Genomic DNA, 20,596 nt, shown 5'->3' on the forward strand with positions numbered 1-20,596 from the left:
AATGAACTTTTTAGGGAAACATTTACTGCAAGTTTGCTTCCAACTAATTTTGTGATTTTGGCGTTCTATACACATTGTGCTAATTCTGGCTACGTATGGGGCTTGGCTTTGCAAGTGAAGCGTTCACGTAATGTATGCTACGCTCAGGATTTGCCGCCATTTTGAGCTGTAGCCGGACGAGGAAGCAGCTAGGTTCCTGGCAAGTTTTTAAAAAGTTTCAGCGAAAATCAACACTCCTCACACCGGAGAATGTCAACCACAGCTTCACCCAAAAGTAAAAGTACTGCTTTAGCTGATCATGTGTACGGTCCGGGTCACCGGCGACTGAAGAAGGATGAACAGTATAAATGTATGTACAGGCCATGCAAGCTCAACACATCTTTATTCAGGGTTGGAAAGATTGACAAAAGCAGAGTGGTTGTGATCGCTCGACGCTCACCGACCGCAGTTTGTAGGGGACGCGTGCCCCGTTGACCCGGGGGGGGGTGTCTCGTCTGGGGAAGGTCTGAAGGTGCATGGAATTTGGAATAAACGCGAGCATAATACCGCGCCTCCCGAATTCTGAATGTAAATTTCTCTATTTTATTCCCTCTGTAGTGTTGTATGTTGACCTAGCTAATAATTCACGCCGTCAAGCCATGGAGTTTAATCCTAGTTCAGTGGTCAGACATATTTTTCAGAGTTTTGTGTGTTTACTAATACTTTAATAGGCCTATATTTTAAAGCTGTAAAGGGTTTATATTTGTTAGATTTGAGTGTGACTGTTTAGGCTAGGCCCTATTACTAGTTTTAGGTTCACATCATTAACTACCACAGTTTTCATGGCCGCTGCAATTTTTTTAAGTAAACACTTATTTTTTAAACATAGTTTTTGTCAGACAAATTTCCAAATCAACAGGCACATTTGCTGTCATTTGCATTTACCTCAAGGTAACAGCAGATAGTTTTTCATGCACAACATAAAACTCGGCCATGCTGTTTAGCGTCAACAAGCATCACAACCATCAACACACACAAGTAGGGTCAACAAAGTATCAACAACTTGAAAATACCCTCTACAGATTTAAAAATGGTTTTATCATATTTTAAAGACTCTAACACTTGCCACTGTGTAAAAGAAACACCGAATTTGCTTCCAGATTCTTGCAGGAAAACGAAAATGTTTTCAGTGTATGGGGCTGCCATCTTTCTTTCCTCTGCAGTCCACACAAAAACAAGATGGTAGCCGGTCGGACTGCACAAACAGGCCCGACTTAGTCACTCAAATTTCAACACGCAAATATCATTTCAGATAGATGTGATACACTGAATTTGATATGTGGGAGCCTAATTTAACATTGTAAATAAAATCTTTGCATAAATATGCTTGTATAACTCTGTTGAGGCTTATTGACGCTAAATAGCATGACCCTTAAAACTAGCTAGTGATGTGTAATGTATGCCTACAGTGCGCTTTAGCTGTAATGGCTGCCGGCTTATGATGATGAATTCCTCTCAACTGCGTTTTGTTCCAGTCTGGATGATGTGAACCTAAACAGTAATTTTAAGTGGCCTGAGATTCAGCCGCTGCAACTGTTTTTATAAGTGTTATTTTCACCGTCTTAAAACGTTTGTATTACTCCTTTCGCATTGTTTTTTCTCCTAATTAGGGTCGGAAGATGAAACAAGACGTTTCCTTGAACTTCGCAGGAAATATATCACCAACTTTTTCACAGGAAAGCGGGGCAGTATCCAGAAAACATATGCGTAAGAATGATCATGAAAATTAGCATTACGGAAAATAAAACACATTTGCCATTCTGGAATCTTATTTTCATACATGACTTAATTGTTTCAAATACTTGATTACTCATCATATCTGTCATGGTACTTCAATTTATTTTATTGAAATATGACAAATCAATTTTACTATAGTATATTTGTTTATTGGCATTTGACTTTCTCTCTCTTTTTTTTTTAGGGTGATTCTAGAAGAGATGGGTTTGACAGGAAAGGTGACTCCAATGCAAGCTCGGAAGAAATGGAACAACATGTCACAGCTCTACAGGGTAAGAGACCAAAGAAATTTATCAGTTGCGAAGAGGATACATGCATATCCAACAACCTCTTGATCAAATCCCAGTCTAGCGATCACCAACTGAGGACACTGTACATGTACTTGATGAATAAACTATTTGATCCAAGATTTTATTGTCATTTCCTTGATCTGCCGTTCTGCTTTCATGAATCCATTCTTCTTTCAGAGACTCCTGAATCAGCCGGCCATTGATGCAGGAGATGGGAAGGAGTATGTCCCAGTGATCTCTTGGCCGTTCTTCCGAGATGTGGAGCAGACCATAGAGGTGGAGCCACAAATTGTGGAGGCTCCAGCACCTCAGCAGTTTGAGGGCACAAGCTTGGAAGAGCTAAGGTAAGAGATTTCCCTAAAGCTGTGACCCCCAAGTCCAGTTTCTTTGGAGCTTGAACTTAACCATGTCACTTTCCCGGATGGTCCTTGCAGTGAACAAATCAACGCTCGCATCCTCCAAGAAACCATCCCAGCAATGGCAGCGGAAGGAGAACAGGTGGACTCTGCCGCAGCCAGGAAGAGGACTCGGAGACAGAAGAGAGCAGAGGCCTTGGGGATGATCGCAGAACTTCATCAACTGAACAAAAGACAGGAAGAGATCCTGGCCGCTAAAAATGATCTCAGCATCAAGTTGCTTACCCTCCTGGCGTGAGCCGTTTTTATTCCTTCGTTCTTCCTCACTGACTGGTCGTTACATTTTGCTTGGAAACACTCATCAAACTCACCCAGTTGTAAGGATCTCACTTTCAGGATACATTTTGGTGTGCCCCTTTAGTGTATGTAAGTAACAGAGTTCTCAGAGAGACTCTTTTTTGTAGCAATCAAGTTGTCAATCGAAATGTCATCATGTTGCATCATCAGTTGTGGGCAGTTTGTCTTCATTTGTTGACATGTATAGTTTGCCGTTGTAAATACAAGATTTCAAACAATGCACCAAACTGTGTCTCCAAATATCGAATTCATTTAACGGAAGTGTATGAAATAAACTGATTTCCATTAATTAAAGTTACAAGAACGAAAACAAATTTACCGGTAAACTAGTTGGCTAAGTTGAAATTGTATATAGCTCTTTAGTTCTTTCTTTTGGGTTTTTGTTTTAACATTTACTGCTGTTTTCAGTTTTTTTTTCCTTTTCGGTTCAGATGTGTTTATTTGATTGTATTAGAAAAAATCATTTATGGACGAAATTTGTAATTAAATTTAATGCCTAAGTTCCCATATTTTGGCCGTTATTTTTCTTGGTTCCGCTGTGAACCTTTCTTTATGGAATTCGATGATAAACAGAGTTTCTTTCGTTGTATAGCGTACATTATAGAGATTGAGGATTGAGCTTTCATTTCGGAAACTTGAGGAAAATACACTGTGTGCTTATTTTTCGTTTAGTCCTTGAAATTTTGTCTGCCTGACGAGCAATCCACACAATTCAAGTATGTGAATAATAATACTACAACTATATAAACTGTTATCACTGTCATGTCTTGGAAGATGTGAAATTGGCATGATTCGCCAAGCTCTTATGACTGTTACATAAAAACCAGTGACGAGGAAATTTCCGTGACACCGAGCTTTTCTGCTGGTAGGTCAGACGACTTAGGTATTTCTGCGGAGTGGCGCGCGTTATCGCGAATTCAGTAGACCTACACACGTACACGTTTAGAAATAGTTGAAGTGCAGATGTGACTTAAAAGTGGGGATATTCTACGTGCACTTGGCCTGTCCAACGTGTCGTTGATGTCAGCACGCTGACTTCCATCGATGATATCCACGGTATTCATGGAGTTCATTATTTCAGCAGTGCTACATTTGTGACGACGAGGTCATAGCCTGCAGAAGTAAGACAAGGATGTTGTATTATTCGTGTTATGGATTAACCTGCATATACATCTAGCCTGGTTAATCAGTGTCTTGACTGCATATATACGTATGTTATATATATATATATGTTTGTATATACTGTTTAAATATGGACGGTTGTTTTTCTCTGTGAACTGGAATAGAGTATATCCTAGCATGGCGCTACCACAAACTGTTTACCTAACCACTTTGTCCTTAAAAAACTTCAAAGTTCATCTGGAATATTCCAGCTATGTTCTTTATTTTACGTTTTCTCTAAGCACTGGCACGTGTTGTTTGTTCTTTTTACGGAAATCTACAAATATTAATTGACCAGTTTGGAATGAAAATTATTGAATATTGCCCATAGGATTTTGTCTTGTTCATCTATCCCTACAGCAAGCATCATTGTAACAACATAAAACGTTCACTTACGAAATATTGTTCCGTAAACGCCTTACCTCCAGAGGTCCGTGTTCAAAATGTCTCTTGAGGCCAAGTTTCTGGATGCAGTGGAACAGAACCAGGTGGAAGAGGTTAAGCGGATTTTGAGCACATATGGCGGCATGATCAACCTCCAGTGCAGGGACAGTGAAGGTCGAAATCCTCTCATGATTGCTATACAGGAGGGTTATTTAGGTGAGTTTAGTGGGAGGAAATGAGATGCTTTTGGAATCAACCCGCATTAGAGTGTGATTTGTTAGTGAAAGTCGATTCACGTCAAAGGACACTATGCCGCGTTTATATATACCGGGGGTACGCCGAATAATCGTCATCGTAGACCAAGGTGTTTGCGTCTTCAATTAGAGCGACATGAACGCAAGACTCGTGTTGGCATTTTCGTCCTGGGTGGAACACATCAACAGGGTGATGAGTAGAAATTTCAAATAAATTTGACAGTCATCTGAAACCAAGGTACAGCCTGGGTATGCTAAAGGCGAATAATTCCCGACACTCCCAACGACTTTTTGTTAGTAGGCCTGTAATATTTTGACTTTGGTATTTTTTTTGGTGCTTGTCTGTTGACATAGACGTGATCCATATTCTATTGGAGCATGATGTGTATATCGGCGACGCCTTACTGATGGCTGTGGAGGTACAATTCGCGGGGGCCGTTAAAGCCCTCTGTCGGTACTCGGAGTCCGAGAAAGTTAAGGTAAAGATGGACATTTGAACCTTCAGAGTGAAGCGACCGTCGCTAGGGTTTTTTAACTGTAGAAGATTTCACAGGCCTAATTCACAATATTTGATTTATTAATGTCGATTATTACATGTGTATACACTTGGTGTAGAGATTCATTGTGTGCTGGCTCTGGAGTGCATGAAGGAACTCGAGAAAACTCTTTGACTGTAATGAAAGAATCAAACCCGACTGCTTTTAAGGCAATTAAAACGATGCTACATGAAAAGACACCAGGTTCAGAATCTAATTTCACTTTCTGTGAAACGGGTTACACCGTCCAATGGCCAAAAGCGACATCCAACATTATTGGCCACAACCAGGTTGCTTGGCACGCCTGAGTCTTGACTGACTCATTTTGACAGCAGTGTCTCTTGACTGCTGAAAATGTACTAAGTACTGGAATCTTTGCATCTCTCTTTGGCAGGAGATTGGGAAGGATTTCGTGAATGGTTTTCCATCCAGTGTGAATTTCCCGCCTGGTTCGAATCCACTGCAACTGGCGGCTATCCTTAACGACTACACCATCGTAAAGGTAAGACATTATAACAGGATGAAAAATCGGTTAACAGAGTCCTGGTAATTTCCCGGGAAAACAGAAAATACTGTTTTTATGACGTCAGTCTTTAAAGTAATTCGTTTCTCAGAGAAAGCCGAGATTAAAAACCGAGAATCAGGCTGACTCATGCAGTATACCCCGTGGGCAAATTCTGAAGCTATTTGCTCACGATTTAATTACCTTTTTCAAGGATCGTTGTAAAGTTGCTGGTCCTGCAGTGACATGTACACGTATGTGATCACTGGTTATTACCATCTGCAATATTTGCTTTCTTCATGTACAACGTTAGTGCCTTGTATTTTGCAAAAAAAAATGCTGTTGAACCGAGAGAATCTCTTGACACATATGCTACGCTGAAAAGATTTGGTGTTGTTTTCAATTGAACTATTGTATAGGCCTGCTTTGCCCACTCGTCATTAACTTGGTGTATGTTGTCAAACGCCTGTGCTACGTATCTTAATATAGATAAAAATATTATATATGATCATTGCTCTGAAGGATGTTGCCGAGCTTTCATTAACTGGGAAAACCTTACGGAAAGCTCAGTAATTACAAATTAAAAGCACTTATTATATAATATTTTTGTCAGACTATATTCTGATCACGGTGCTACGCAGACCTGTCATATTTCTACGTATCTTAATTACGCTTTGTTAGGTTAGAGGGATCAAAGACCCTCCCAGCAAATGAATGAAGGTGGAATTATTAGTTTGAATCAGTCGGTTGTCCCCTTGGGGAAAGGCTAACCAGCCCCCCCCCCTTGCCCGGTAGTCATATGGCACTTAGGTTCCGACCCTGGTTGATGCCCAATCAGTAGGTATGACATAATTTTGTAAACCCAACACAAAGCATTGCACAAGTTTACTGTTCTGTATTGCTGTTTGGACAGATTCTGTTGGACTACGGCGCTCGCATACCGAGCCTAAAGGCTGTCTTGGCCCGCATCAAAAGCGATAGCTTCGAAAGAGCCCTGGCTCAGCTACGCTGGTACCAGGCAATCACAAGCCAAGCCTACCTGCTGTTGGCTAGTGAGGACCCGATGGATGCAGCTTTCTGGCTCGCTAATCAGCTCCGTACCCTGTCCAATACTGTGACCCAGCTGAAGGTACATTCATATGGCTATAATGCCACACCAGAAGGTGTTGTTGGGTACCGGTATTTCATACCGAGTACGTTTAAGTAGTACCTCCATTCATTTTTGCTGGTCGGAAGCATCACAACAACCACTGAAGTAAATAGGACCTTGCATTAATGCGAACTTTATTATTTTGCATGAACGGGTTCGTAATTGATATTGAGCACGAAAAATCAATTTGCTAGATGCGGTTGTTCCTGAGATCTCTTATTTTATCTTGTCTTCCTTTTTGCGTATCATTGTCAACATGTCTTTACCACACAGGAAGAGTACGAAGAGTTGTCAGCCAACCTGGAGCAGTTTGTGACACGTCTCCTGGGCTTCGCTCGTAATCTCGACGAGATTGAGGCCGTATTAGGAGCGCAGCGATTTGTGGCCGATCCAAACACGGAAATCTTCGCCACGCGCCATGCACTGCCCGTCAGACTACAAGAAGCTATCAAGTTCGATTTCAAACGGGTATGCTACTGTTTGTTTATTACTGATGTGATTACCCCCCCCCCAAAAAAAAAGTTATGGCCATCTGGTCTTGAACTGATAATGGTCAGTCATTCCTTCGTTACAGATGCCTAAGTAATGAGGTTTGTTTGAAAACTGTAGATCCAGCCGACAGAATATACCCTGCAGTTAAATCTTTCTCTGGTTATAACGCAGTTTGTCGCTCACTCAACATGCCAGGACTACATGTTGTCCCGTTGGTACAGCGGCTCGGATGAAACATGGCGGAAAATGACCTCCGTTAGAATGGCCAGCATGTCCAGCCTCATCATGGTCGCGTGGCCTTTCCTCTGTCTCTTCTACATCTTCACTCCTTGGGGCAAAATGTCGAATTTCATCCGCACGCCGTGAGTGAATGGAACACCTCAACGTGTTCCTCGTTAACTGTAACTTATCAAAACGAAAGTTAATCTATAAGTCTACATGGTAGATCAATTCGTGGGATGTTTGAAACGACTTACTGCACATGGGAGGCGTTTGTTGTGGCTAGCATTAACACGTGCACGTATGGAAGTTACTATTAGCGGCTAATATGTGTCGATACAATGCACCTTACATTCAGCCTGGCCGAAGACAGTTGATTCAAACTCTGTCTCGTGCTGAGGCTCGTGCACGAGAGTTTGGCCTATCAGTCTTCAACGTTTCTGGCTGCGTGCAAAATATGTCACAGTTAGGTTCTCATAGCTAAAAGACTTTGAAATAGGAAAAATCCGCCACATTTTGTTATCCATACTTGTATAGTTACGTTCGATTCTTGCTGCACGCCGGATCCCGTCTCACCTTCCTGGTACTGCTCCTTTTTACATCGGTGACCGGACACCATCTGGAAGTCATCAAGAGCTCGGTAGACGGATCGACAGTAATGTCGTACCGTGTACATGACGAATGGCAGTTGAACCAGGCTGTGCCTTGGATTATCTTCTTTTGGATTATCGGTAAGATGATAAATCTGTATTGGCCTACACACAGTCATTATTCAAGTTAATGCAGCCGGCGAAAGAGGCCAGCACCCCACATGTTTATAAGGTTTTGTTCAACCTGGTATCTTCGTCTTTCGTCTGTCTGATCTGTGTTTGCACTCGGATTATTGTTTACACGTGTCTCACTCTCTGTCTGCTGTCTCTGTTTCCGTTGCTAGGGATGACGTGGAGAGAGATGAAAGGAGTATGGCGGCGTGGAATTCGCCTTTATGTCAAAAACGGCTGGAACATAGTTCATACCGTGCAGCTGATGTTCTACTGGATTTACATTGCCCTCAGCGTTGTGTCGTACATAAAGGTCAGCAATTTATAAACATGAGCTCATCAGCGTTGGTATCAGTGTCGACAGCAGTGTCGACAAATCCGATAATAGTTTTGGTGTAAAGGAAAAGTAAAGTTAAGAGAGGCTATCGAACATTAATCCATTGGAGAACCTTTTTTCATTGTTTGACATCTTTTGATCCAGTATTTATTGCTGTTTTCATCACAGGTGGACTACACTTTCCTCGTGTTAGAGTCAGGCGGAGGCCAAGAACAACGTAGAATTCAACGCTGTGAAACTCTGAACCAGTGAGTTGGACATATACAGTTTTCTAAATCCTGGATAAATATGGACCTATCTATTAATCAAACATTTCATTGAATGCATAATGGTAGACCGACTCCGAGTTCCCCGTGCTGAAATATGAAATTGCTTAAAAACATTTAAAAAGTCTAAAATTCAACTTACATTCCACTTCAGGCTGTTTCCAGGGGATAGTGTACCAGCAAGATGTATCAACAACTCCACGACAGGCGGAAGTCCCTCCGGATCCGGACCTCCTAAGGTGATATTGTCCCCACACGACCCGCTGTTCATCGCAGAAGCTGCCTTTGCCATCGCTAACGTGTTAACCCAGCTGGGTCTGCTTAACGCTATGGTAGCCATGAGCTTCGTCGGACCACTCCACATTTCCATGGGCGGCATGGCCCGAGACATCGGCAGGTTCTTGCTGCTTTTCAGCATCGTGGGGCTGGCCTTCTCGCTGGGAATGACCCAGATCTTCCGAACTTACGAGATGGTCAGGCAAGAAACGTGCGAGGGAGAGTGTGAGGATCATGCCTTCGGAAGGTAGGCTGCGTCCAGATCTTTTGGATACACCGACAGGTCTTTGGCAGATGCCAATACGTGAGCATAATGCTGACATAGACATAGTCGTGTTGGTCTGGACATCCGTTTTGGATGCGGCTATAAGGTTCATTATTGCTGGATACGGCTTTGGTATTATAAATGTATTGTATAAGTCTATGACGTTATTTTGACCTTCTTATTCTGTTTTTTACGCTAAAAGAGCCGGGTTATTTTGGCCCATCGCCAAGAACTCGGTTGTGCTTTGCTCGAGTCTTTAAAACTTGGCATGTAGGCCTAAAGACACTCCTTATCATTACAAAATGTGAAGTTTGAATTCAATCACACACAATGCTTTTGTTGTTACGGTCCGATTTGAAGTTCTAGGCTACATGTATGCTAGCCCGAGTGCATCGAGCACCGCAGTGGAAAAAGAATCGGTGTACATTTTGGGCTGACCAGTCTCGGAAAAATGCGCGCTGCGCAAGAATAGCATGTTCGATGCTCGCAAAACTAGTGTCAAAATGATTGCAAAGAGAAACTCTAAAAACTCCAAAAGGTTCCACTCCTGTGGTGATGTCAGAATAATGTCGACGAGTCCACGCCCGGCTCTTTTAGGGTTAAAATATGTTTACTGAGTGAATAACGGACATCCTCATGATATTTTTTCCAGCTTGTGGAACTCGATTGAGACTTTATTCTGGTCTCTTTTTGACTTGATGAATCTCGACAACCTAAAAATGAACGCCGACTTAGGATTTTCTCAGGTCGTAGGTACCATCCTGTACGCTGCTTACTCTTTGGTGGGCGTGGTCGTACTTTTGAACGCCCTTATCGCTATGATGAGCAACACATACACCCGTGTTGAGGTGGGTACGCAATCACCGGCATTATTTTACCTTAATGTGTTCGCGTATGCTGGCCTGGTTTTCTGATCAATGACTTTGTGACTGGGTAAACACACAATGAGAAAACAACTTCGTTGTGTGTTCTGTGAAGGAAAATTCCGACGTGGAATGGAAGGTTGCCCGGACACGGTTGATGACGGAGTATCTCTCAGAGAGCGCCACTATACCACCACCTCTCAACATCATCCCGTCTATTAGAAGCGTTCTCAGACTGATCCAACGCTTGGCGCATTTCAACAGGGGCTCACGTCCAAAACATCAGGTTAGGTTGGGATAGATTAGTGCCGACTCCTCTGACAGAAAGTGGTAGGCTCAACTCAATTTCAAGCACTTGCAGCGCCAGGTTTACATAAACAAATTGTTCTTTTTGTTAGGCATAGCCTACTTGTAACTAATCTTATATCATTCATTCAAACAGTAGAAGAAACATGAAACCACATTACATGATAATCACTGTCCTGTAATTTTCCTTTCTTTTCTCTTTGTATCTCTTGCTAACAGAGGAAAGAAGCTTTGAGGAACTTTCAGCATGATGGCTATCAGGTATGAAATCAGGGCAGAACTTTGAGCCCTAGGAGGTGGCAGCTTTACAGAGTGCTATCGGTTCGGATAACTGTAACCATGACGAAGCTTCCGCATAACTAGCGACTATACACAAATCCAGACGGAAAAGAAACCTGTATAGCTGTCTGTACCCGGCCTAAACTGTGAGATTGACTTTCGTGACCACGTTACAACTTACTTGAATATTATTCGTTTTTCTACCGCAGAACATTGTGAGGAAACTGGTACAGCGATATCTGTGGCAGGAGAAGATGATGCGAGTTCGTGTCAAGCGTAAGGACAAAGTGCACGCGGAGCTGCTTCTCCTTAAAGATGCTGTAGAGATGGTTAGGTAGGATGCTGTAATATTCCCATCTGTAGGTGCTGTATTGGGTGAAGGTGTGATGTAGCTGCGACTATCGTTGCGGCTCTTGCACTTACGGCCCTTGTTGCCTCACCATATCAATGTCAGAATAATCAAAGGCTTTCAACCTTTACTGGATTTAGTATAAATTGTTTGCAGTGACGTAACTCACTTTATACCAACCTCTTCGTTTTGCCATCTTGATAACAGGACTATAGATTGACTTGTTAGGCAGCCTGACTGTGTAGCCAAAATGGCAAAAATGCGGGAAGCCATTTCCAATCGGACTAGACCTAATATCAAGATGAAGAATCGCGAGGGATTTGGGGAAATGCGATCTATATGAGCCAGTTCGGTATTTCAACAAGGCAAGGTCAGTTGGGAGCAAAGTGCACGCATGAGTTAGCGTACGGCCGCGCAGTTTCGTCAGATCGTCGCGCACGCGTGCTCCTGTTCCCAAATTGAACGCTGTTCAGTTTAGGCATGCGTTGTTGGAATACCGAAATGCCTCATAGGCAGAAACTGTTCACGGAAAGATATCTCACTGCTCTGTGTCTTTGGAAATATGTTAATTGTCCGTTTTTAAACTTCATTGAAAAATACAATATTAGTATAAGTTTTGTCGTTTTATCTTGGCAATGCATATTTCAATCTAGCTCCCGTACGTCTGTCTACAAGAAGCGTCGGCTGCAGAACACGATCAGCGCTGGTATGTCGGCCGATCCTTACTTGAAACGGTTCTACAGGCAGATATCCGGTGATAACATTCGGAAGAGCGTGTCCTTCGAGGAACTAGAAACTTACTTGTAGAGGCTTCCTCTCTGCACGGCTCCGCTGCACACACTGCGATGCATTCAACGGTTGGACTCACTGACAATATAGACATCTTGTCTAGTTCGTGCAGGGACAAACGAAGGCGCTGTTTCACACTTGAGGTTGCTTGAGGGCGCTTTCGTCATGACGCTCACCTTTCAACTGTTGAAAACGAAGGAGAATTGAAACAGAGACTTAAATTTAAAAAATCGACAAGACTGCTGAATATTTATTAATTATTGTTACATTCAAATTGTGAATATGATGTAAAATACTGACTACAATTTAATGGAGCTTAATCTTACGTTAAGACTTGGAAACTGCTTTACAATTTCATCCGAACTTGAATCTTTTTCGACACATTTTTTCGAGAAATTAGTATTTCATTCTCCCTAATTTTAAATTTTATGTCTGATTTTGAAAGTTAATGGCAAGCTTTTTATAAAAATGTAATTATATACACATATACATGGTGGTGTTCGACTGCAAAACTTAACGTTCTTTTCAGTTAGTTTTAGGAGTACTGGTATATCCGATGGTAAGACATTTTTGGTTAAATTAACGTGTTAATGTTTAACAACTAGTTAAATAACCCATTATACTATCGCCAGCAAGTATGTTTATTATTCTTGCGATGGTTGTGAATATAATGTGCATTTATGACCGTCGAAGAGCTGTGCGCACAGTAAACAATTAGTAGGCCCTACTTGTTCAGTCGGCAACTAAACCGATCAAATTGGCTTGGAAGATAATGTGCTCCTCATGAGGGCGTGACAAGACACAATTTTAACTGAAAAGGGCAGTGCATGTTTTGTTTCCTTCGTAAATATGCATTCGAATGAAACGTGTACGAAAGACATCTGTTATTGTTTGATCTTATGGTGTTATTTATTTCCATGAAAAGGGATTTGGGAATAAAAATCTGAAGTTGAAGATGACGATGTTAAATTTTTCTAGCTAAGCTTCAGAAAGGGTCATTGTAAATTCTCTTTTTTATCATTGCCAGTAAAATTCAACTTTAAAATGTCCATCAAAATGTTGTGTTATTTGTGTTTCATTGGTACCGTCTTTTGTAAAAGAAAAAAATCTTCATCTTTTAGAAAACGGTGCTAAGTTTGGATCGCTATTTTTATAACTTGGGCCGTTTTCCAATACTCAACTTCGTCTCCGTCTCAGGCTTCATTCCCAAAACCAATCCCCAATTGTGTGCCTGAAGCGTTTAAATTATATTGGATTACTGTAATTTTTGGCACTGGCGCTATTGGACTGATTACAGCTTCAAAGTCAGCTAGTAAAAAAATAGTTGAAGCCTGAACCACGGAGGTAGAATCACATGTGATTCTACCCCATGCCTGAACGGAGCCGAATTGAGTATTGGAAAACGGCCTCGGAATTCGCTGTGCATCGTCTACTGCTAGCGTGCTGTACTGTACATGTACATGTACATGCGCAGTTCTCAGCAATTAATTATCCTTCGCCGCGTGACCCGTACCGCACGCGATACAGTGACCATGCGTTGGCCGTGTGGCCGGCCCAGTGGTCTGACTAGGCCTGTGGCCTGACTCTATGATCAGCCAGTCAACGATCTTTATCAATCAGTTGCACTGTAATTTGTTATCTGAAGTAGACGTTAGCTTCATTTTTGATTTTGGTGAAAGGTAAGAGGACAGATGTCCCCTTAGGCTTATGTTGAACTAACTGAGCTCGTGATTTATATAAGAAGAAGGTTAACACGCATTGAAGGGTGTACAAAACAGCAGGTAGAGTTGCCAATCGTCAGGGTAGCCTGAGCCTATCATGGTGGGCAAATTCAGGACCTAACACCAACAGACAAGCTTTAGGTTTAGGTGCGCACACACCTGTTATCATTATTCATTTAAGACCACCATCGTTGTCTACTGACTGCAGGTTAGTTACGTGTACATGTTGCTTTTAGGACTTGCTTCTTCTTGTTTTTAGTTGGTGTAAGGGCTGTAAAAAGTACAATCAGCAGATCATGAATAGCGTTGAATTGTTTGGTTATGAAAGAGGCATAGTTCGGTATTGCTTGAGTCCTTGTTTCTCCGGGAATATTGTCCAATGTCAAAGTTTCCATCAGTCTGTTAAAAAACATTGCCCTCAAGAGGTGAACTTTGCTGAGTAGATGTCCTTGTTAGGCCTGGATGAAACATTGTGACAGTAAAGACATTTTGTTTATATTTGAGGAATGAAATATTAATTATGTCAGTGCCGATGTTGCAGAGACAATGGAATTTTTTGACCTCATTAATTGTGTCACTACATCTGCCTTTGGATCTCACATTTCCAGGCTTTTAAATGCAATGTTTAATTCCAAATGTACCGAGAAGTACAGATAACATTATTGTGTGAATTTAGTACTTCTTCTTTGTCATTTTTATTTGAAGCTTTTTACAGACCTGCGTCCATTGAGCTTCCATCATGGTTCTTCTGGAGAGTGTAATCAGTTTTATATCAGCCAACTCCACCTTGGTTGGCCTGGTCTGTCTCACTTTAACTTTCATCTACCTACTCAACAAGATCCTCAACAAATTGATGATCACCTCAAATTCTCCCAACCCATTTGCCAAGGACACCAGACGACCTCCACAGCCGTTAGAGACTGACCATGCAGTTAAAGATAAAGTACTCAAGCAGGGTGAGTTGTGAGAATACACATACAGAAAAAAACAGGCAGCAAAATACATGTACTCTCTGCTGTGGAGTTCTTTGATACATTTCCTTTTTTTGTTGAGAGTTGTCTTGAAATGAGCTGGTTTGCTCAGTGTTTTTAAAAAAGGGCCCCACTATCGTTCTTGAAATCATTTTGACAAACTTCCTAGTCCACAGATTTTTCCCCTTATACCTGTATGTAAGTTTGAAGAAAACAAAAAAACCATCACATATCCTAGGATTCACTGCTCAGAAGATTCCGGAGGGTCTGGATGCTATTGTGATTGGCAGCGGGATGGGTGGACTGACCACAGCCTCTGTCCTGTCCCGCATCGGAAAGAAGGTCCTTGTCCTAGAGCAACATGACCAGGCTGGAGGTTGCTGTCACATCTTCAGAGAGAAGGGCTATGAGTTTGATGTCGGTAAGATAGCCACGAACAGACCCATCAGATGAATCAACAGCTTTTTAACCTTGGCAAATTTTTAATGCTGCGATTGGAAATTTGATATTAAATCTAATCTGATGAACCAGGCAGTACTAATGTGGATGCCCGATGATGCTTGTATTCACCTGATACAATATGGCCTAGTTCCTACGAGCATCTCTCTACCCTACCACCTGAAGTTTGAAGTTTGAACATGAGTTTATTTTAATTTCATATTGAGGTATTCACTACATTGGTGAGATGACCAACAACACCATCTCCAAAGTCTTCATTGACCAGCTCACTGACGGTCAGCTACAGTGGTACCCCCTGGATGAGACCTTTGACACTGTGGTCATAGGTCAGGAGGGCAAGCAAAGGCAATATCCAATCAAGGCGGGACCCAAGGACCAGTACCGCCGGGCCCTGCTGGAGAGTTTCCCAGGAGAGGAGAAGGCTATCAACAAATTCATGAAGTTATTGCGAGTAGGCCAAAGAAATTCCCAAACACTGTATCAAACGGAGCTACATCCAGTCATTTTGGGGGGTCAAACTTAGCAATATGTTCTTGTGGTTTAATTTTTTTATATTTCTTATGCAGTTTCATTTGTCATAATTACAAAGTGGCTGTATACAATAAATGGTAGGCCAATCTTTGATGAACTATGTCTTTTTTTTACATCTTGCAGGAATTTCTTGTTTACCTTGGTTATTGTAATGTTGTCTTTCACTGGAACACATTGTTGCATTGTAAGAAAATATGCAAAGACTTTATTAAATGTAAATGATAAATAACTTAGAGCATATGTAATTGATTTCTGCCATGTTACTGGAAAGGTCATTGTGTAGTTTGCCTCAAAGCTTATAACAACAAAAGAGTCGTTTATTATCAAAATCCTTTTTTTTTTACTAATTTCAGACCGTGAAGCGTCAGTCTTTGATAGCAGGTGCTATGAAGCTGATCCCTAGGAATGTTTGTAACTTCCTGATTCAATACGGCATCATCAACTTCATTTCTTCGTTCTACTCCTATGCTCATCGTTCTTTGAAAGAGGTCCTGGATGATCTTACTGACAACGAAGACCTCAAGGCAGTTCTGTCATATAATTTTGGAGACTATGGTGAGATTTGGCAAAAAGTCAGTCACTTGTCAAATACATCTAATTCTGTTCCGAATTGTAAAATTCTGATTCATCAAAGAGTTGTGTCAACATGACTCAAGCAAAATCAATCCATGCTTTTGTGATCTTCATAATCTTCACAATGAGGTCAAATGCTTTTACCCTTGATTTGCGAGCTCCTGGTCGTATTGATGAAATGGTCTTGAAACTGATTATCTGAAAGGACTTTATCTTTACTCTACCGCAGGTACGCCGCCATCCAAGAGCAGTTTTGTTATGCACTGTTTGCTGGTTAACCACTTCATGAAAGGCACCTTTTTCCCCGTAGGGGGCGCCAGTGAAATCGCCTATCATATCATTCCAACCATCGAACGCTCTGGAGGCAAGGTACTGGTCCGTGCACCAGTGACACAGATCTTGCTGGATAGCAAGGGCAAAGCCTGCGGTGAGTTGCAAGTGTCCAGGGAATAGTTCCTTCTTTTGGGGTGGTGGATGAGATGCATACCCATTACAGTTCAATGTTTCATCAAGCAACCTGAATCTAGCATTGTGTTTTGTGTTAAAGGGCAGATCTAAAGCCAATTTTCAGGGGGCTGAACTTGTTTTTTTTTGGAAAGCCAAAAAATTCGAAAATTGATAGAGTGTTGTTATTTTTTGTCACCAGGTGTAAGAGTCAAGAAGACCTCTGGTGACATTGACATCCATGCTCCGATGATTATATCAGCTGCTGGGGTTTACAATACCTTCCAGAGGCTGCTACCCCCTACGAATCCTGTTGTTCAAAAACGTGGGTACTTGAATCCCATGCACAATAAAGTAAACATATCTTGTGGTAAATACGCAGATTGTGTGAGATTAGGCATGGAGTCTTAATGTTATCAATTTTTGTTTTCTGTGAAGCTTTGCTTTCAATGTGAACCTTATTTTTTCCCAGATCTTTTAAATCCATTGGATGTTCTTGAGGATTTATTAGATGTCGTAGGATTAAGGAAGGTAGAGACCTTACTCTGTTTTTCATGGGCCTTTGCCCTGTGATATTGTTTAAGTACAAGAAATGTGGTGTCATTTTCCTGCAGTGTAAAGAATTTTGGAGGATTGCTCAGGGGAGTAAATCTTAATTGAATCATCAATGGGACACAGTTCAGGGACGGGATGGAACAGCTGATAATTTCATCTGAACAATTGTTACCTTTCTTGCAGCCATTGAGAAGCGTCACACTGGTGTCCAGCATGGCGTGGGTGCCATGTCGGTCTTTGTGGGCCTGAAGGGAACCAAGGAAGAGCTTGGACTACCAGCGGGTCAAGTCTGGGCCTTCACAGGCAGTGATCATGACAAGAATATGGAGGAGTACATGAACCGAAGTGCTGAGGAGTCAGGCAAGGACGATATCCCACTACTCTTCATCACATTTCCATCAGCTAAGGACCCAAGCTGGCCTGAGCGTTACCCAGGTCTGTCAAAATTTGTGATGTGTGCATTTTCGCTTTACAAACTTGATCAGGTTCGTCAATGTTCTGATGTCAAATAAAGTGAGAATGTGTCAGACAAATGGGAGTATTTATAACATGGTTTTCTTTTGATCAGTTATGGTTGACAGAAATTTTCTTTGACTGGACTCTCAACTGTAACCTCTGGTGTTGCTATGGCAATTCTGATTCCTATTTAACTAGCTTCTAAGAGATATCCCTGAACAAAGACATTTACTGAGGACACTTACAGAATGAATGGCTGAGTTGATGTTGCCTCTGTATGTTATTCGAGACGTCCCTGGTTCAAATCCTGTTTCTGTTCATTTTATTTTTGTCAAACAGAAATGGATTTCCTGCAGACCTGGTTTGTAGTGACTTCCGATGAAATATGTTTCATATGAAATATGGTTTTCCAAGCAGCCAAATGTTGTACACCTTTTCACAAATGTTTCCCTTTTTGGTGGGGGCTTTATTCCCATCCAGGCAAGTCCACATGTACCATGGTGACCCTGGCCAACTGGGAATGGTTCTCCAAGTGGGAAAATGGCAGAACGGGCAAGCGTGGTGAGGAATACGATAGGATCAAAGACGCCATCGGCGAAAAGATGTGGGAACAATGCCTCAATCTCTATCCACAGCTGAGAGACAAGGTCAGTCTGACATCTGACTCGTCTACGGTGTGACAATAATGACAGTGATGACAACTATGACAGTGACAATTTCAAGGACACTACAATTAGTGTCACACTCAAGTGCTGTCTTACATGTCTACTCAACAGTTTACTAACCCTAATCAGAGTCCTGTTATGGGTCAGATAACTGAATTCTTTCAACCTGGAGTGATTTACCTGACAAAATATGGTCAGTTGTGAAATAATTTACTAGTGCTGTTCAGTGCACCCATTGCACTCTCCATTGAGCATTATCAGTAAGGTCTGTAAAGAGCTTTATAGAAGCTTTTTGTGGTAGCCATCTTGCAGGGCAGTTCCTTTTGATCCATATGGAAACTTCCCTTGTGCCTACCCTGTGGAACAAAGCACTGGCCTGTAAGATGGCAGCCATGCAAGCCCTCTATTCTATACTAAAGCATCTCAAAGACCCCCCTGGCTGATCGGTTTGCATAGCACAGACTGTCAGAAGGCTGCTTTGTGAGCTGAAGTTTGGTTGTTCCAATCTCTGCCCAAAGTATTCCAATACTGCCCAGTACTCACAAAGTACTGTCAGCAGGAAGTTCAAGGTTTCAACCATATGTGCAGCACAGAGGATGCAATGCAATATTGGGTTTATATCACAAGGAAAAATCTTGATTGGCTGAAGTAAAAATGTTTCCCACCAAACAGGTTGATTACTTCAGTGTCGGTAGTCCAGTCACCAACAAATACTACATCGAAGCCATGAAGGGAGAAATTTACGGCTTGGACCACAACAAGGAACGCTTCAGCACCCAGACTTGGCACACATTGCGTCCAGAGACTGACATTCCTAATCTCTATCTGACCGGTGAGACAAAACAGGAAGCCCAGAGGCTCCTGAAGCTCAGAAATCAGAACTGTTTCTTTGTTTAGAAATTATTATTTTGCTCATGGCCATTATTACATACAACTTGCTAGATTATTTGTTTGGTATCTGGTGTCATCATGTACTTTTGCCTTGTTTCTCTAGAGGGTGTGTTGGAACCTTAGTGCTTGCTGCGCTCGGGTTATTAATTGCTCAAAAGGACCATTTTGGGCTGGTTTAAACATACCACTAGTTCTTTTTTTCTCTGTGTCAAATTTACAGTAGCACAATGGACCCCATGTTCATCACTTTGATAACTTGTTTGGGTTTTCATCTTTTGTGTCCAGGCCAAGACGTGATGACCTGTGGCTTTGTAGGTGCAGCCTTCTCTGGACTGATTAGTTGCAGTAAGATTCTGAGTCGCAACCTGATGGCCGATGTCGTTGCCCTGAGAAAGAGGATCATTCAGCAGAAATAAAAAGAGAAAGTGTCATATTGTTCCCGTTTTGATGAAGGAATGAAATAAGGCAGATAAAGATTTGAAACAAATACTTTGTAGATATCAATTAGAGTCTTGAGCCATTGTCCAAACTTTGGCTTCCACTGTGCCATGGGTGTCATCACAGCCCCTGGAAAGTTGTGATGTGTCCACTGGACAGAATAAAACTAGTTAACAGAGAAACAAACATCAAGAAATCGATTAGATGCAACACTGATATCAGAGACAAAGCTGAGGTCTTCATGGCACGCTCATCAGTTTTGGAGTGTTTTTATTTTCATGTAAAATTATATTTTATAATTACGATTGGGAATATAGAAAATTACTAAGCGAGGAATGAAGTGGCAGTATAAAACATGTAATAACATCAAATTGTTCCTTAAATATTTGAAGATCATTCACCCTGACTACAGCAGTTTTCTTTCCTTTTTCACGTTACCAGGATTTTAAACATTTATGATGAATAGATTTCTAGAACCTCTAGATTTCTTTTACTTTAGTTTGAAGTCAGTTACTGTGGCAACCTTTTTTGTGACTACTTTTTTCAACGGGTGTAATTTTTCCACAATATTTGGAGGGGCAGATTACAGTGATCTGAAGGTTTGGGTTGGCCAAATCCAGTTCATGATTGCTGGGACAAAAAGCAGCAAGACGCATGTATTGTAAGAGATTTTCTGTTAAAGCTCAAATGATCGCATATTTCTATGCTTTATGCTATGTGTGTTTGTTGACGGGTGTTCTATTGAGAGCGATTTCTTTATTGTACCTGTAAAATATAGGTTTGTTTTGCAAGTTTACGACGGAAGATTTTATTAGCGATGGTGTGTCTAATTTATAATAAGATATTGAGTCATGTATCCAGAAAATTAAAAGGTGATTTTCCTTGTGTTTGCGTTTTATTTTCCTTTTTTTTTTGAAAGTGGAT

General features: G+C 41.5%; 3 protein-coding genes across 6 annotated transcripts; all 3 read left to right on the top strand.

Moving 5' to 3' along the window:
* The first annotated feature begins 124 nt into the window (after nt 1-124).
* LOC110976948 (uncharacterized) lies at nt 125-3,527 on the top strand. The gene is made up of 5 exons (XM_022230687.2): nt 125-349; nt 1,650-1,746; nt 1,961-2,048; nt 2,244-2,410; nt 2,501-3,527. Exons 1-5 carry the CDS (start codon nt 250-252, stop codon nt 2,718-2,720), a joined length of 672 nt encoding a protein of 223 aa, XP_022086379.1. The 5' UTR covers nt 125-249; the 3' UTR covers nt 2,721-3,527.
* Nucleotides 3,528-3,674: 147 nt separating this feature from the next.
* On the top strand, nt 3,675-13,025 carry LOC110976917 (short transient receptor potential channel 5-like). 3 transcript variants are annotated; one of them, XM_022230649.2, is made up of 16 exons: nt 3,675-3,989; nt 4,369-4,540; nt 4,933-5,057; nt 5,509-5,616; nt 6,530-6,745; nt 7,040-7,234; nt 7,430-7,620; nt 8,015-8,208; nt 8,412-8,551; nt 8,744-8,823; nt 8,996-9,364; nt 10,035-10,230; nt 10,361-10,531; nt 10,771-10,812; nt 11,040-11,164; nt 11,833-13,025. In XM_022230649.2, exons 2-16 carry the CDS (start codon nt 4,384-4,386, stop codon nt 11,984-11,986), a joined length of 2,463 nt encoding a protein of 820 aa, XP_022086341.2. In that variant the 5' UTR covers nt 3,675-3,989; nt 4,369-4,383; the 3' UTR covers nt 11,987-13,025. The 3 variants fall into 3 exon arrangements, with proteins under 3 accessions (XP_022086341.2, XP_022086348.2, XP_022086326.2); XM_022230656.2 differs by having other exon boundaries at nt 3,675-3,900; nt 4,301-4,540; XM_022230634.2 differs by having other exon boundaries at nt 3,675-3,900.
* A 422-nt stretch (nt 13,026-13,447) lies between these two features.
* Nucleotides 13,448-20,559, top strand: LOC110976469 (all-trans-retinol 13,14-reductase-like). Of its 2 annotated transcripts, none has more exons than XM_022229746.2 (11): nt 13,448-13,647; nt 14,395-14,645; nt 14,899-15,081; nt 15,326-15,570; nt 16,004-16,205; nt 16,453-16,650; nt 16,870-16,992; nt 17,406-17,657; nt 18,159-18,325; nt 19,016-19,175; nt 19,520-20,559. In XM_022229746.2, exons 2-11 carry the CDS (start codon nt 14,429-14,431, stop codon nt 19,648-19,650), a joined length of 1,878 nt encoding a protein of 625 aa, XP_022085438.1. In that variant the 5' UTR covers nt 13,448-13,647; nt 14,395-14,428; the 3' UTR covers nt 19,651-20,559. The 2 variants fall into 2 exon arrangements, with proteins under 2 accessions (XP_022085438.1, XP_087003874.1); XM_087147748.1 differs by lacking the exon at nt 13,448-13,647 and adding an exon at nt 13,739-13,897.
* Nucleotides 20,560-20,596: the final 37 nt, after the last annotated feature.

The sequence above is a fragment of the Acanthaster planci genome, linkage group LG17 (assembly GCF_054643075.1).
Source record: "Acanthaster planci isolate LZ-2023a linkage group LG17, COTS_SCS, whole genome shotgun sequence".
In the NCBI taxonomy this organism is placed as follows: Eukaryota; Metazoa; Echinodermata; class Asteroidea; order Valvatida; family Acanthasteridae; genus Acanthaster; species Acanthaster planci.

Coding starts and splice junctions, on each gene's coding strand:
- LOC110976948 (XM_022230687.2), top strand. CDS start 250: ATGTCAACCACAGCTTCACCCAAAAGTAAAAGTACTGCTTTAGCTGAT. Junction 350..1,649: donor GAAGGATGAACAGTATAAAT/GTATGTACAGGC, acceptor TCTCCTAATTAG/GGTCGGAAGATGAAACAAGA. Junction 1,747..1,960: donor AGTATCCAGAAAACATATGC/GTAAGAATGATC, acceptor TTTTTTTTTTAG/GGTGATTCTAGAAGAGATGG.
- LOC110976917 (XM_022230649.2), top strand. CDS start 4,384: ATGTCTCTTGAGGCCAAGTTTCTGGATGCAGTGGAACAGAACCAGGTG. Junction 6,746..7,039: donor ATACTGTGACCCAGCTGAAG/GTACATTCATAT, acceptor TTTACCACACAG/GAAGAGTACGAAGAGTTGTC. Junction 11,165..11,832: donor GATGCTGTAGAGATGGTTAG/GTAGGATGCTGT, acceptor ATTTCAATCTAG/CTCCCGTACGTCTGTCTACA.
- LOC110976469 (XM_022229746.2), top strand. CDS start 14,429: ATGGTTCTTCTGGAGAGTGTAATCAGTTTTATATCAGCCAACTCCACC. Junction 16,206..16,452: donor ATATAATTTTGGAGACTATG/GTGAGATTTGGC, acceptor ACTCTACCGCAG/GTACGCCGCCATCCAAGAGC. Junction 16,651..16,869: donor TAGCAAGGGCAAAGCCTGCG/GTGAGTTGCAAG, acceptor TTTTGTCACCAG/GTGTAAGAGTCAAGAAGACC.